Consider the following 16,881-nt stretch of genomic DNA (forward strand, 5'->3'; position numbering starts at 1 on the left):
ATGTACCAACATGTGCAATACATCTTAACTGAAATAACAACCAAAGAAAGAGAACAAGATTGGCTTAAAAATACTATGACATTTTGACAAAACATTTGATAAAAAAATCTATATGTATCTGATGATTTATCCAAATCCTCTTCGGCATACCACATACCTCTCTATTTGTGATTTGTACTGTTCTGCTTTACAGGTTGCTCAAAAGTGGGTTTCCTTTTAATATCTGTAAACCTATCACAGAAAGATATTCTCTCTGGCTTCAGCCTCAAGGCGGTGATTTGTGCACTGATAGGTGTACTTTGTTTAGTGTCACCCGTGGTGTAGATTGGATAGATTTTGTAAAAAATAGCATTACTTTAAAAGAAACATACAATTTGACAAGCGATTGCATTTTACTTTCATTTTATTGCCATATTTTTCATCACACTCATTGTTTTCTAACTGTCGCTAAATTGTTCATTTTCTTAGTCTGTTACATCGGTAGAGCTATTTACTGTTTATAAAGCAATATGCACTTACAGGTTTGGGAGACGGCTTGGGCTCTGAGGGTCGCATGTGCAAGTGGGTCATCATTGCTTGAAGACGTTCGCGTTCTTTAGAAAGCTGTTAAGAAAAAGTGAGATCAGAAGCATTTTAGAAATGACTGATACAGCTATTTTATTGCAGTGATACATCTTATCATTGAGCTTGTCTCCGAGTAATGATTTCTGCATATAAAAGTCTGTGTCCGTAGGAACTTATCTGGGAGGAAATGCAACTTTAGCTATGGAGCGGGGGGGAAAACTTTTATAGCTTTCCTTATGTTAAAAGGTCAGAGAAAACAAATAACACTTCATCTTTTTGTCAATAAGAGAATTGAGGTCACAGTTGCCTCAACAGTAACAAGTTACTGAAACCATAAATTAGAAGGCCCATGGTGTCTCTTTAAAGTCCTGTGGACACTGTTAGCTATGGACTAGTGCCAGCAGCTGTGAAGGGGTGAAGGGTTCTCAAAGCGAAGTGCCTGCCAGGATTGTCTCCACACTTCATGCATTCCCACTGAGGTCCAGTTAGTGCCCCCTGCAATCTGCCATCATCAATCTAATTCAATAGAGTGACAGAGACCGGGCAGTGTGAAACGCTGAACTCTGCCACGGAGTAGGCGTCCACACTTGCGCTGGGTCTCATTACAAGTGACGGACCTTACTTTTCCATCAGTCAGACACATCAGGAAAAAAAAAGAGGCATAATTGGTCACACTGCAGACGGTCTCATCAGCCAAACTCTTAGTTTTAGTCTACCTTTTATAAATGGTAAACAGGTTTACAAAAAAGCTTTTTAAACGACAGCAGCGACAATGCTTTTTATGTGTTCTTGATTATTTTACAAGTCAAAATATTTTTAGGAGCTCCCTGGAAAAAAGCAATGACATTTATGCATTTAGTGAATGATGAATTTAAAGCAATTTAAGACGTAGTAAAGTATGAAGACAAATAAATTGTATGTTTAATTAAATGAAACAAGGTATTGGTTTGATTGAGAAAAAATAATCTTAAGATGAAATGCTAGAGGAAGCCTTAGAGGGTTAGAAAAAATGTAGCAATAATCATATTGAGGGTGATATAATTGTTTTATGATCAGTTTTATGAGTTCTATTTATTTTGGGCCAAATTCTGTTTCAATATTAACAGTAATGTTTTTTAACTTAAGTTAGCAGCATTTGATACAATACACATATTACCATCTGTGATATTGTAAATGATGTGCCATTACTCCAAGTCTTAAGGATTCTTGCAAGATCTTTAATTAAAAATACACTAGAGGTAGAAAAGGAAAAGATTTTATTTAGAGTATTAAATTACAGGCATGATACTGTAAAGGCTTTTTGCTATAATATAAAATCTCATGGAAAAAAACAAGATTAGCTCATGTAAAAACTGTCTCTGCAATGAAATTATATCCAACTGGGGGGTTGGGTCTAACCTTTTGTAGGGGAACTTAGATTTGACTCCTTTGGGATAGCCAAATGTATATGATAGAGTCTAAAGGTTATATTAAGTCTAAGTGGTAAGTACATTAAACTACAACAATCCACCCTGAATTATCAATCATTGCTATCACTATAAACAATCTAAAATCCCTTGTATTTCTATGAGTCATTGTGTTAAAAGACACAGGATCTGCCCAGTACTCAATTTAACGACCAGAAGTCAGAGAAAGGCGTCCATTAAGGAAGGCTTTGACAAACCTGTATTTCTAACTGCTGCACCACCTGCATTTGCACTCGACACTGGGCAGTGCTTCTGTCGTCCAATGCATGTTCGTTGTTAAGGTGCCTAAACAAACACAAAACACAAAACAGAATGTTAAGCCACGGCTACGTCAGCGGCATACGCTCCACTTAAAACCACTGAAGTTGTATTTCCTCCACAGTGGAAAAAAGAACACTTTGAAATGATACCAGAAAAGTTAAATAGGCTGATGTGTTTAGTGCAAATTATTTACGCAACATAAAGAGACCCTTCAAATAGTAGAAAATGTCATTGTCTCTAAGCATATCAGTTATTACAAAAAATATTTTCCCCAAACCATTTGCAGAATAATAGTAGAAATCACTAGATGAATTTCATATACTCATGCCATTTATTTTTAAAAAGGACACCTTATAAATACATGAATCAAAAGTAACTCTGAAGAGAACAAAGACAATTCTCTATTCCAGTTTTGTTAAAACAGTTTGTGGTTCCTATGATGTTATTTAGTGAGCCATGTCTTATTTCACCAGGATGTGGTATGAATTATGTAAAGATGGCAAATTATCGTCCCATGGAAACATCAAATACTTATGAAGAATGATCACTTGTTATTACTAATAATTAAAGTGCATTGAAGATTCTGACAATCAGAAGTGTAAGATTGACATTTCATGTCTAGTGTCCTATTTGGGAGACATCTATTCTAATCTTTCAAAAAAGTAGGGAAAGATAAGACATTCTCATTATCTTACTCTAATCTTTATTATGTATTAGTCTATTATTATTTCATAATGTTTAAAAAGATCTCTTTAATGAGTGGTATGTTGATACATCAAAAGTAATTTAGTAGAGCAGCATCTCCAATGAACATGAACATATTCAATAATATGTACTTTGTAATATATCATTTATTTGCTGCCTCCTAAAATTAAGAAAGTCATCTTCAATTAATTTAATATCCTTTGGTGTGTCTATTTCACCAATGGGCAAACTAAGGCAGCAATTTAAGAGATGTTCTCATCAATGTATCTAAGAGAAATATTAAACCAAATATTTACAAAATTAAATAAGAATTTATATATTTCTCCGTCTGGGCTCAAGTACCATTTAGAACGGTATAATAGTCTAAAAAGTTTAGTGCAGCCCTAATTTTACTAAAATTCAACAGAAATACTTTTGTGCCCATTCAAATGATTTACTTACGTTTCTTGAAATCGATAATGAAACAGAACAAATATATAGACAAACAAATATGTAACACATATAAAGAAGTAATTTACAAACATGTAGGTTTATTTGTTAGTAGATCTAGGTTCAGCAGGTAGAATTTGTGTGACTCTGCCCCATCCTTTGATAAATTAAATCAGTTTGTTTCAGTACCTCCTCACTGATCATGACAACAAAACCTCCATGTATCTTAGCACAACTGTCATTCTTGGTTGAAGAGAGACTATGGACTAAAATAGCAGGGTGTATCAGGTCAAGTTTAAGGTGTGTGGCTATAGCGCAGGAAAGGCACTTGTACTCCACCTGCCTGCTCTTAGACTGGCTCTGTTGGTTTGGTTAAGAAACTAACTGGAACGATACACACTACTATATATAAAATAGGTAATCAACAAGAACCTACTGTATAGCACAGGGAACTCTACTCAATACTCTGTAATAACCTATATGGGAAGAGAATCTGAAAAAGAATGGATATAGGTATAACTGAATCACTTTGCTGTACACCTGAAACTAACACGACATTGTAAATCACCTATACTCCACTATAAAATAAAAATTTTTTAAATGATTTTCATAATAAAAAATTAGATAAAATAAACTGTAACAAGAACTAAAATTCACTCATGCTTTCTGAAAAGGAGGCACGGAATGTTAGCGTAAACCACAGGTTAGCTTATGACATTAAGTGTCACTTATTCCTAACTAACAGGACATGTACAAATTGTTTTTCAGGTCCTTCCCCCATTTTAATGAACAATGAGTCCATTTTCTATCAGTGTATTGCAATAGTAGTTGTATTCCTAAGGCTTGATCTCTTGAGGAACACATGTATGTTTGTTCCACGGTCAGTCTAAATGCATATTTTTAAAAATGCTTCAGCTCTACACAAAGATTACGGTGTAAATGGAGTAAGATAAGCAGAATACACAGCTCTGCAAGAAAAAGATATATTCAGTTTAACATGTTTATTTTTGCGTGAAATTACTTTTTAAAAAGGTTTTTTGCACACTTGTTTACTTCTTAGGGATAGTAATTATCCTATACTTAAAGAACTAAAAAAAAGTACAAAATGTTTGCATTATATACTTGGGTCTTAGAGACCTATTCAATTTATCTCTGCATCTTTTATTAGAATAGAGACTGTAGACTACAATAATAGCCAATGAGGTTTTGTCTTGATTGAATTTTTCAGTGGAACACAAAAGAACCTTGCCATTAAAATAGTCCTTTATTCTCCTGTATGAAGGGGAAAGGTTTTTAAAGTGTTGTGATGTTCAGTAATGAGCCTCTATCTAAATTATCATTGGTGACAAACTCACAAAGCACTTTTCGAGGACACATAGTTATGAAATGCCAGAGCTGCCACTTTCTTTCCTGTAATTATAGGCTAGCTTGCAGCCCTTCAATGATCATTTATAGAACAGCCTCCAGTGGATTACTGAGAACTTGAAAAACACATACATACCTCTGCCACATCTCCCTTCTCCTTTCCTCGCTATTGTTTACCAGTGATATGTAAAATAATAGTGCCTATTCATTCCCCCTACTTAATTATGCCAATCAAAGTACAGAAATAGTGTCCTGATATAAATACAATGCAATAAGACTAAATAAACAGGCTGCATATTAACAGTAAATTATGAATTTATGTATTTATGACTATTTTGTGCCCAAATTATTCTCTTTTATGTTTTTATAACTATCTCAGGTACTACATATTGCTGTTCAAAAATTCTCTATGATTTATAAATCAAGAATGAGATAATACTGAAAAATGAGAGGATTGGTAGATTTTCTCAGTCAGTGCCTAATTGCTGTTTCAAAATGCATATGCAAAGGGACATTTCATTAATCATTTAATCATGTCCCTTGCAGGAAGTTGGAACTAATGTTGCAAATACCCTTTTCATATGAATGCTCCATAATACTATCTTATGCATTTGATATATTGCCTATGTCATAAATTATAGCTGCTTCAAAAGGACCAAGTGGGGTTGTTATCCCTGAAGATGCTTGTTACAAAACCTTTATTAAGTTTCTTTTTTTACTTATTGCTAGTTCTATTTCACAGCTTCGTACTAGCCAACAATAATACTCTTTCTGATGGCAAAGGTCTGTAAATTACCCATGCAATCACTAACACCATTTCACAGGCCTGTTCTACTTCTACTGGTCTGCTAACAAGGCGATTACACACAAATTACTGAATGCCTATGAAATATTTAAATGCATTCTACTCTACTATGCATTAATAAGAGCAAAGCAAGCTCTGGAATTCTGGTTAGCTCCAGTCCCTAATGTCCCCTAATGAGCCTCTTACCGAGACTGCAGTTCAAACAGAGAGGTGAAGAAAAAATGCAAAGGGTGCCTTCAGAAAGGCAGCACTGAACAAACATTGTGTGAGCCAATTCTAATTTATGGGTCACTTTATAGGTATATTGATTTTTGTTTTCAAAATGGAATAAATGATGTGGTCAACTGACGTTCTTTCAAAACTGCAGTGGAGCTACGTGCTAGGTAAGGTAGTGCCCACTAGGAAAAAAGGTGTAAACAGGCAGTCAAATTCTTTCTAAAAACAATTAAGCAAGCATTTCAGGAAGACAAAATGTAGGAAAGGATCTTTCCAATTTATTTAATGCACAGTTCTCTTTAATTAAGCTTTTAAGGTTATGAATGCATGTGGTAACTTCAATTATATACACCCCAGATTAGCAATTCTATTTTAACCTCTAGATGTTTTTTCAAATTCATTTAAAGTTACAGCATTTTATAAGCTAAAAAGGGATCAGATTTAAATCCAAGTATGTCAGAGACTGTTTTAACAAAATGTTTCCCTTGCATATCACTGGTGTTTGATTTATTTTGCATCAAGCTTTTTACGTTTAAACACTGACAGGAGTTTAAATACAAAATGTTAGCTGTCACTATTCATTTAGCTGATTATGTGAGATGCCTTAGTTTTGAGAGATGGGGGCACTGTCACCAAAAGAAACAACATTCTGACAAGTTCAAAGAACGCCTTCTTGAGGTCATAATTTTGTAGCCATGCTGCCTAGTCAAAGACAAAGAACTAGACAATACACACTAAGTAAGAGCATAATTTTTAGAGTAGTCAGCTGCAAGAAAAAAGATAACACATTTCCATTAAATATTGTTTCTACTACCTTTTCTATTGCTCTTTATACAATGTCAAACCTTAAAATTTTAGGCTTTGTAATAAACCTAATACATTTATGTTCGCCAACTAATTACTCCTTAATAGGCTGACATTTTATTGACAGTAACCGTTTTGCCATTCTTCAAAGAGTATTTCTATCTTTGTATCTCAGACCATGTTTTGTTTGCTGGCATCCGCACATGCAGGTTCAAGAACACTTGTCTGCCAAATTGAATGTTATGTTGTAAACCTTTTGGTTTAAGCGCTAAAAGTCAATCCATCTACATTCAAGCTGACTTAGGGCCAATGGAATGATAATTAATTTTGCAGACAAACTACACTAAAATTTTGTTGGATATTATTACACTTTGACATTTATAAGACAGTAATGAAGAACTAGTATTAAATGCTTTTAGTGATCTAGTGAGATCTTCAATGAGTGGTCAGAAAAATGGTTAGCTTCTGTCAACACCTACTTTATAGTAATTCAAAAATTTTCCTAAACACGTTTTAGTCTAGACTTTCTTCTTATATATGTATATATGGCTAAGAATATATATGTTATTCATAAGCAACTGTCCTCTGGTGGATTTTCGTTTGGTGCTGGGCAAAAACAGAGGAATTCTGCCAGTTTATTTGGGGATATAATGTGAGAAATGGAATTTGGGGCTCAATATATTTTCTACTATCCTTTGCTATTAAACATATGTAGGGTAAATAGTAATAATGGATAGCTTCCTTTTATTTCAAACCAATGGATAAGCTGACTGATACAAAGTACAGCTCAAGCTGTACAATGTATTTCTAGTGCATTTTAGAAATAAAAATGCCACAATAATATTTTCTCAAACACCTTTTATAGTAAACACTGGGTACAAAATTTCTGGAGCATGGATAAACAAACAACCTGAGAGCTAAAAACCTTTCACAGCTTTTTGACTTGCCTGACATTTTTCCCCCCAAGACTCTCAATCCTCTCCATTATTACAAAAGAAAAGCAAAATCTTCTTTCCAAGAAAATCTGTATTAGTGGTGACACCTTCTTCGATTCACTTTCCACATAGACACTAAATCGACATTTTTTTCTGAATAACTGAAATTAATTTAATAAAACATTATTTTATTTCTCTTCAAATTTCCCACACCTTTTTAAGAAAAAGACAATACTAGTATGGAAATATGTCTAATATTTCATTTCAGTACAGTACACTGGCATTAGTTCTATCAACAGAATTTATCACAGATCTTTGACTTACAGAATCTAAGCATATCATAACAAAAATGGACTAAAAAAAAGGCCTTAAAATCTACTGTCATTTGTTCTGTCATCCCTATAAAGTTAATGGGTTGGAAAAATGGTCAGTCTTTGGAAACAAAGTTGATATTTCATTGAAAGGAAATGCTGTTTTAATTGTAACTTCTTCAGTTTTTCAAAAATACTAACTTGAATATGAAAAAGGCCCATGGAGGGTAAAATGAGAGTTGATATTTATAAGCTTGTTAGTAATAAAAATATGTATACAAATTTGAGATGAATAAAAATGCTCCTTTCCATGGGCCATAAAGGAAATCATACCGAAACAGAGACGTGTGTTTTTTTCTTAAAGCTTTATTTTGAATTTTGTCAAAAACAACAACTTAGAGCAATAAAATATTTAGTGACTGAAGAAACAGCAGCAACAGTCCTCTAAATAACCTTAATGATAAGGAATAATATAACATATTAATAAGGACTAATATATTCAAATGAAGAAATATGAAATTAGTTCTTTAAAGAATTATATTCTTATATCCTGTCTTTATTTTAGCAAATGTTATTTTTCTTAGACAGGAAAACTTTAGCAAAGTTACTTAACATTTTAAGAGCTCTCTTTGCTTAGAACGGTCAAATCAGTTTCCTATCCAACAAAATGGTAGCTCACAACTGTTCAGGAAAATAGGAGTGCAAATTTTCATTCAAGGCCATGTAGAAAATCCGTAATAATATAGGAAACATTTTTTTCTTTTAATTGGTCAGAAATTAAAAATAGTTTAAAAAAATCCTTGTGGAAGTCTTACTGTAATTCAGTTATACAGTTATTATGATGCCAAGTACTTGTGCCTTGTTGTTAAGGTGCTTTTGCTCTATACTCTGTAGTCCACCATTTGTAAACACATCTTTTGATGTTTCTGCCAACATCCTGGCAACAAAGCAGTGCAATTTCAAATGAGCTAATTAACTTAATTGTTGATGAAGCATGAAACAGTTCATTCACCCTGTTAGCTGCTCCATGACAACATAAGAGTCTCAGCCTGTGAAGTTACTCATCTCCATAAACCTATCTGTAGCTCTCTGTTTAGATCTCTTGTATACTGAAATTGTGCGTGGAAAATGTTTCATGAAAGATGCATATTCTCATTTGAAAAAGAACCTCTTATGAATTAAAAAAAAAATTATCACTGTATGAAGAAATTAAGGATACACAAAGTTGATTTTAAGCTAGAGAAGCCATATAATCTATCATACAAACATAGGGCCATGTAAGTTTCTTTATGATTCTCAGGGCAACAAGTAACAACATGGAGAAAATAACAACTATCTTAAAATTTTAGTTACTATTAACTTTCAGTTTTTTATTCTTGCTGTTAAATAAATACATTAAATATTATTTAAAGTAAGAAATATAAAGTCTACAATAAAAAATACACCTTTAAAATCTGTCTTTTGTTTAAATATATGTATGTGTATATATATAATATATATTATATATATATATATAAAATATGACTTCTCACATAATGTTACTGGAAATTTTTCTTGAAACCTTGAAATTTAAGTGAATCCAACAAACACGTCTTCCAGTTATTAATGACACTGCTATAGTAAGGCTACTTCTTTTTTCATTCATTCAAAAACTTTTATTGGATGATTTGTAAAATGTTCTCATGAAAAAGTAAAGAGGAAGAGTTAACCATCTTAGCCTGACTTTGCTAATCTACTTGCTGGAACACACAGAAAACTTACAGTGTGCCTTATGATGGACCTTCACTTTCTTCCTTCAGCTTTCTTTTGTTCATTTACAACTATCTGCTTAAAACTCCCATACAATCCACTCCCTCCCCTAAAAAAAGTAAAAAACCTACTTTAAAAACTGTCCAAAGTCTTCACAAATGCTTTCACAGCCTGGCCATTTGCAAACTCCATGGCCGTAGAGAGTGTGAGAGGCCCCAGTCTCCTCATGTGATGAGCTGCAGCAAAAGAACATGGCATCAGATTGATCTCAAAAAGCCATAATCGTTGCAGGCTGCTAGCGCCTGTCAGGTTACGATCAGTGACAAACAGGTCAAAACAGGTCAATTCAGCTCAGAGCAGTCAGAAAAATTTAATCGTTCTATTGAATAGTTCAACTGCCAAGGCTAGATGATGTTCCAATTAGAGGAGAAATAGAGCCAAAGATGACTGTTAATAAACGATGAAAAACTAAGAGGACTGTATAATATCATATGCTAATCCTGCCATATGACCTTAACGTAACATTTACCTCTAAATAAAAATATATATATTCATATGTGGTCAAGTGAAAAAACCCTGTGTTTTTAAGAAAGTAATAGGAAAATCACCATAAGATTTTCGAAATGTTCTTTTTAGGGAAGATATGGACCTTTAGGATCATTTACATTGTTTAATATTTATGTGCGAACCATATATGTTTCTGCTAGTTACAGCTGATTTAAAAATTCTGCTTTGGAACGGTATTCATTAGCTATCTCTTTCTATAATTATCCAAGACTTTTGATAAGTGAGTATTATATCAGATAGATCCTAGAGACATCAACCAACTTCTGAACTGTATAATCATCAAATTACTCTCAATTAATACAACAGCGTGAAAGCATTCAAAGGCATACCATTTTATAATAATGAAAGCTAACAAGAAAAAAATTTTATGATACTTCTAGGAAGACAAAAAACATCACCAAACTATAGCATTATATCTTAAACTGTACTGTAATTATATGTACGTTTCTTTGAAAAAATATTTGCTTCGGGGAAAGGGTTTGTGGCAGCTAGGCAGGTATTCACATATGTAACAGAACACTATTAATCCACTCCACTTAAATATGAATTTTACAGCTATATATCATATGAGACTAAGCCATTCTGTTAAGAAGTCCTACACTTATGCTTCATCTTTTAAAAAGTTAGTTTTCATATTGAGCAATATTTTAGCTTCTATAGTTTATGTAAATTACATTAAAGGACATGATTAGATAATGATATGCCTGCATAAATAGAACTAAATGGACAAAAAAGTACATGGGTGATCCTTTTACAAAGGCAGTTTTTACACAACTGAAATAAAACAGTAAGTTGAAAAATTACCTAATATAATGTACTCAGTGTTGGTAACTGAAATCAAATAATTTTTCTTTATGAGTATTGAGGCAAATTTATTCAGAAAGTTACCACCGTAATTTCATTTTTATTATATATTTATAATTCCATCATGCCACGACAATAAAAAAGGCAAACCAGATCTTCTATCTTCTGGTTTATTATACCTGTGTTTATATGTTTATGTATATCTATTCTCTGATTTGTAAGCACATGTTTGTAACATATATAAGGGGGATATATACGCATCTTTAATTATTTGAAACTGGTTAAGTTTTAAAATGGTAAAAATGTTCTCATTTCAGCAATCAGGTTAATCACAACATTTTAGCCATAAAAATATATTGACACAATAATTCTGCATGCACTTATTAATAAATAACTTTCTTCAGTAAATTCCCCACTCTATCCATTAAACTGCTGGTATCTGAACTGCTTTTTTTTCTAATGAAAATGATATAAATACAAATAATCTAAAGGTTTCTATCTATTTAATTAGTTGTTCTACACATTCTGCCCCTGTTAAGTACAAATCATTATTTTTAGTTTCACAAATGGTGAAAGTAAAGTTTGGTGATATGTAACAGAATGTATCTCCTGAGATTTACCTGTCTCGCCTTGCATTTAGAACTGAAGACTGTCCATTCACCATGGAGTGATGGGTTATTGGTGGTGACGCTTTGGAAGCGGTGGGGGAGGTAGTCGAGGAGGAATTGTTAGTAGTGAGGTCTAGCCCTCCATGCTTAATGCCGTTGTCTTCCATACTGTGAACTCCAGTCACTTCTTTCCATAACTGCTGAATCTCAGCAGGACTTAAGCCAGCTATAAAGTGAAAGAAAGCCCCACTAATATAACAAAGTAAATTTCATATAATGAGCTTAGTATTATCACTGGATTAAGGCCAACCACAAAAGTGATGTTACCAGAATTATTAATATATGATAATAAACCACTTTATACCATCAGCACTATCGTTTCCTCTTCAATAATCAGTTATTTGTTAAAGACTACCAATTCAAGAACAGTACTAGAAATAATAGTATTGGGAATAATATCAAGGATCAGTAGAAAAAAAACACAGCAAGTTCCACTTGAAAATTAAACTATTCAACTTTTAACCTTTTAACTAACTTTATTCAAGCTTTTATTTATTGCTAGTATGAAGTTTTTATCAGTGAGGAACTGAAAGAACATTTGGAAATAACACATATCAAAAGAAATGAAAAAAGTAAGGTGGGAAACACAAATGTCAGGAGAAAACAGCAAACACTCAAGTCAAAAGAAAAATAGATTTGACAATTATCTAGTTATTTTGATCTTTCTCAGAATGGCCAAGGAAATAACTGAATTTCATTTTGAGGTCCTGAATAAGCCAATATTCTAACTTACATGGATCAATTAAGCAGATAATATCTAAATTTCTCCCTCATTTTATGACTGATAGAATAATAAATCAACTACTCATTTTAAACAAATTCCTGGCTCAGATTATGCAAATTTACCTGACTTATGATGAATGAAAATAGAAAAGCTAGGTACAATACTTTAGCTTTTCACTGTAATTTTGAAATAAGGAATTGAGAGACTGTTATTTACAGTATTTGACTTACAAAACATCACTTATATATGCCAATTTCTGTGCCTTCATATATTGTTTATATACCTTATGCTCCTTAATCCTTACTACAGTCCAATGGAGCTGACACTTTTATTGTAACCAATTTATTTACAGATAAGGAAGCAAAGAGGGAGAGAGGTTCAAAAATATATCTAAGGTCACAAAGCTTATGTGTGATAAAGCTAGGATTTCAATCCAGGCAGTCTGACTTGAATGCCTTTGCTCCTAAAATATTTTATTAAAAATATGAAAACTCTGAATAAAGATATACAGGAGGAAATGTACTTGTAATTATAATTGCTATCATTTATTGAGCATCTACTATATTCTGGCGCTTTGCATTCATAATCTAAATTAACCTCACCTGACATTAGGAATCATTACATTTTATTGATGAGGGCATGGAGGCTCAGAAAGATTAAATATGTTTCCCCAGTCACTAAGCTCATAACCAGTGGACAGAATTCAAACATGATGCCCTGTGGGTCCAAAATCTATGTTTTTTATTACTGGGTTCATCTACAATATCTGATATAAGGATGAAAATGCTAATCAAACGTCCCCTGCCCCTCACCCCCACATCAGATGCTCTAGTGATGCTGATCAGTTGAGAGCTGCGTGCGAGTGAAGTGGCTTGGAATAGGCAGGGGAGACTGGGGAAAGATAACAGAGTACGATGGTGAGGACAGCTCTCTCACCCCTACCCCTGCAAGTGGGAAAAATCATTGATCTAGACATAGTGGTAAGTAGCCCAGAGCAACAGAAGAATTCTCACTGTTCCAAACATAACTTCTGGTCAAATTATTCGTCCTAGTGGAAACCTTAAACCGCTATGCCTATCGCAATTTCAAACAGGCAGCGTTACTGAAAGCTACCATTCTGGTGATCCTGGCTCCTCAAGATTTTAAGACATGGCCTGAGACTAAAGACAAGACAGGGTAACTCAGATTCCCAAAGTTATTAAAAACTGTTTTTTCTAAAAAGAAGAGGATGGGTTAATAAAGAAAGGTATTTCTGTTACATAGGAAATAATTTCTATATAAAGATCGCTTTAATTCTAGCTTTAACCTGGGATACTGAAACTTTTCTGACCATGACTTTTTGTTCCCTGGCTGCATGCGTTACGCGTCCTAACAGCAAAACTCCACGAGTAAATCCTTTTCTGTGAGAGCATCAACACATCCTCTGCATCAGAACTCTGCTGCCTCTCTGCTCCACCGTCAGCTCTTGCCTGGACCACTGCTATAGCTTCCTGACTGTCTTCCTGTTTTCACCTTGGCTTTGGCTAATTTACTTTTCATCTATCAGCCCAAAGTTATCTCTCTAAAGGTAAATGAGGCCATGGCACTTCCCCAACAAACCCTCCAATGGCTTTTCAGCCTCCAATGGCTTTGAACTTAAGAGACAAAAAAAAACAACAAGGGCTTCCCTGGTGGCGCAGTGGTTGAGAGTCTGCCTGCTGATGCAGGGGACACGGGTTCATGCCCCGGTCCGGGAAGATCCCACATGCCACGGAGCGGCTGGGCCCGTGAGCCATGGCCGCTGAGCCTGCGCGTCCGGAGCCTGTGCTCCACAACAGGAGAGGCCACAGCAGTGAGAGGCCCGCGCACAGAAAAAAACAAAACAACAACAAAAAAAAAAACAACAAAACTTACCATGGCCCATGAGGTGCTGGCAGTTATCATTTGGTTCCGGCCTGTCTCTCTGACCTCATCCATCGCTGTCTCTCTCTGTTTCATTCTGTTATACTAGCCTTCTGCTCTTTCTCGAATGCATCAAACATTTGCTCCCTTTCGAGCTTCCCTCTGGCGGCCCTCACAGCCTAGGCCCCTCTGGTTGCAAATCTTCTCACGAGTTCTTCCCTCCCTTCTCTCAGGTGGTTCAAGGGTCACCTCCTGTGAGAGGTCTCTGTCCACACTTATCAACCATTGCCCCTCCCCACCTGCCTCTTATCGTGCCCTTCCACCTCACCCTACTTTATTTTTCTTTAGGGCATTTATCGGCCCCTAAACCATATTATTTATTTGCTTTACAGTCTCCCTCCACCATTTTCTAAGAGCAGGGATTTCTTATTTTACTGGTAGACCCCCCAGTGCCTAGAACAGTGCCTGGTATGTGCTCAAGAAATAGTTGTTGATTTAATTGATTAAAATGGGTTCATACAGTTCTCGAAGACACATCGGTTTGCACACGGAAGTTCTGTGACTCTTAAAGGTCACACTATTTATAACCGTTGCTCTCCTATAAGGCCAATGTCTAAAGAATTATAAATGGTACTAGTTGATTCTAACAGGCTGAGTGGCTAATAACATTTTATATTTTGGCTAAAGACTCTTAGACGTTTTTTGAAACTATACCAGTTAAAGATGTTATTAATAATTTAGGTTTTGAATTTTATTAATAATTTAGTTAACCTAAGTATCCACTTCCCTTCTAAAAGTAGAAATCCATTATACTATTCATTTGCCTTGAAAATTAGTGGTATCACCATGATATCACAATGATAGGGTGACAAACAGTAGGCACATAAACATTTGATAAATAAATAACCTGTTCATCATCCAAATAACAATCCTTAATTAAAAGAATATCTTAAAAATATTAAATATTTATATATTTTAAATATTTAATTTTAACTATTTTAAATAAGGGACAGAGAATAAATAATGTCAAAAAGAGATTCCTGTTAGTGAAACTAGCTCCCCAAAGCATCTACATATTAGAATCACTTGGGGATCTTTTAAAATTTCCAGTGCCGTGACCATAGCCCCAACAAATCAAATCACAATTTCTAGTAGCTTTTGAAGCTCCACAGATGATTCCAATGTACAAATAATTTGGGGGGAATTTTTTTTTAAGTAAACTATTACATTGCCCATGAGACTAAGTTTTCGCATCAACTTGCTTAGCTATTTTCTATGGATACAAAACTATTTATGAAAATGAAACAACTAGCCAATCCATTTTGCAGCATTTTGAAAGTTTGGGGAGTTTTTTATGTTTTGATGTTAGGCAAGAAGTAATTTACTTTTTCAGGCAGTAACTGTGTTCTATGGAACAGTACTCTCGAAATGCTGTTAGTCTAAGATCTCTCAGAAGTCTGTTGTTTCCATCTTGGAGACCCGTGGTTCATGTTAGCAAGTAAAACAGTTCTGAGATATCTGTCTAGTAACAAAGAAAACTTGAGTCTCTTTCTTTAACTCAGTGTTTTGCAAATACGTTTGAAGGAAAAAAATTAACTCAACAAGTTCTTTTTACAATTACACTAATTTATTTCAGTTTTAAATACCAGGTATAGGCTTAGGATTCAAGTGATCTCCAACCCAGGCCCCTTCCCTGAATTGCAGGCTGCCTATCTGGCATCTCCACATAACCCTAACAAATTCTCAATTCTTACATGTCCAAAACTAAGCTCCTGTTTATACAGCTCCTCTGACCCCAACGCATTCCTCTAGCAGGTTTCTTTGTCCGTTTTATTTAACAGATACTTATATAGTGCTTCTCATACGCCAGTTACTTTTCCAAAGGCTTCATACATAATAACTAATGTAATGCCCAAACCTCTATTATTGTTTTTATTATTACCATCACTATTTTCATTTTAGAGATGAGGACACTGAGGCACAGAAAAGTTAAGTAACTTTTGCTCAAGAGCTAATACATGGCCGAGTTCCCCCCACATTTTCAGGTCATTACTCACACAGCCCCTTCCCAGGACTCCTTCCCTGGCTACCTTGTCTACAAGTTCAACTCCTCCCATCTCCTGTGGTTGCTTAATTTTTTCCTATCCTTGCTTTTTTTCTCCTTAGCAGTTACCACTATATATTTTACTTGACTTATTTGTTGTCTGTCTTCTACAGTCTGTCTTATTACATTTTTTACACTAAAATGTAAGTTTTATGATGGCAGAGTTTGCTGTCTGTTTTCATCATGGCTTTATTCCCAGCGCCTACATGAGTGCCTGCCGTGAGTAAACACTCAATGAATATTACTTAATAGAGCTGTTCAGGGACTTCCCTGGTGGCTCAGTGGTTAAGAATCCGCCTGCCAACGCAGGAGACATGGCTCTGAGCCCTGGTCCAGGAAGATCCCACATGCGGTGGAGCAACTAAGCCCGTGCGCCACAACTACTGAGCCTGTGCTCTAGAGCCCGTGAGCCACAACTACTGAGCCCGCATGCCACAACTACTGAAGCCTGCACACCTGGAGCCCATGCTCCGCAGTGAGAAAGCCACCGCAATGAGAAGCCTGCACACCGCAATGAGGAGTA

At 34.8% G+C, this 16,881-nt stretch overlaps 1 protein-coding gene across 1 annotated transcript in view; it reads right to left on the minus strand.

Moving 5' to 3' along the window:
* Positions 1–16,881, minus strand: part of FOXP2 (forkhead box P2) — a 371,655-nt gene that overhangs the window by 34,587 nt on the left and 320,187 nt on the right. The window contains exons 8-11 of the mRNA XM_032642873.1: positions 11,602–11,815; positions 9,742–9,846; positions 2,228–2,315; positions 520–603 (exon numbers count right to left, since the gene is read on the minus strand). Coding sequence (XP_032498764.1) covers positions 520–603; positions 2,228–2,315; positions 9,742–9,846; positions 11,602–11,815 — 491 coding nt within the window. The remainder of the gene's footprint in view (positions 1–519; positions 604–2,227; positions 2,316–9,741; positions 9,847–11,601; positions 11,816–16,881) is intronic.

This window comes from Phocoena sinus, chromosome 9 (genome assembly GCF_008692025.1).
Source record: "Phocoena sinus isolate mPhoSin1 chromosome 9, mPhoSin1.pri, whole genome shotgun sequence".
Taxonomy (NCBI): domain Eukaryota; kingdom Metazoa; phylum Chordata; class Mammalia; order Artiodactyla; family Phocoenidae; genus Phocoena; species Phocoena sinus.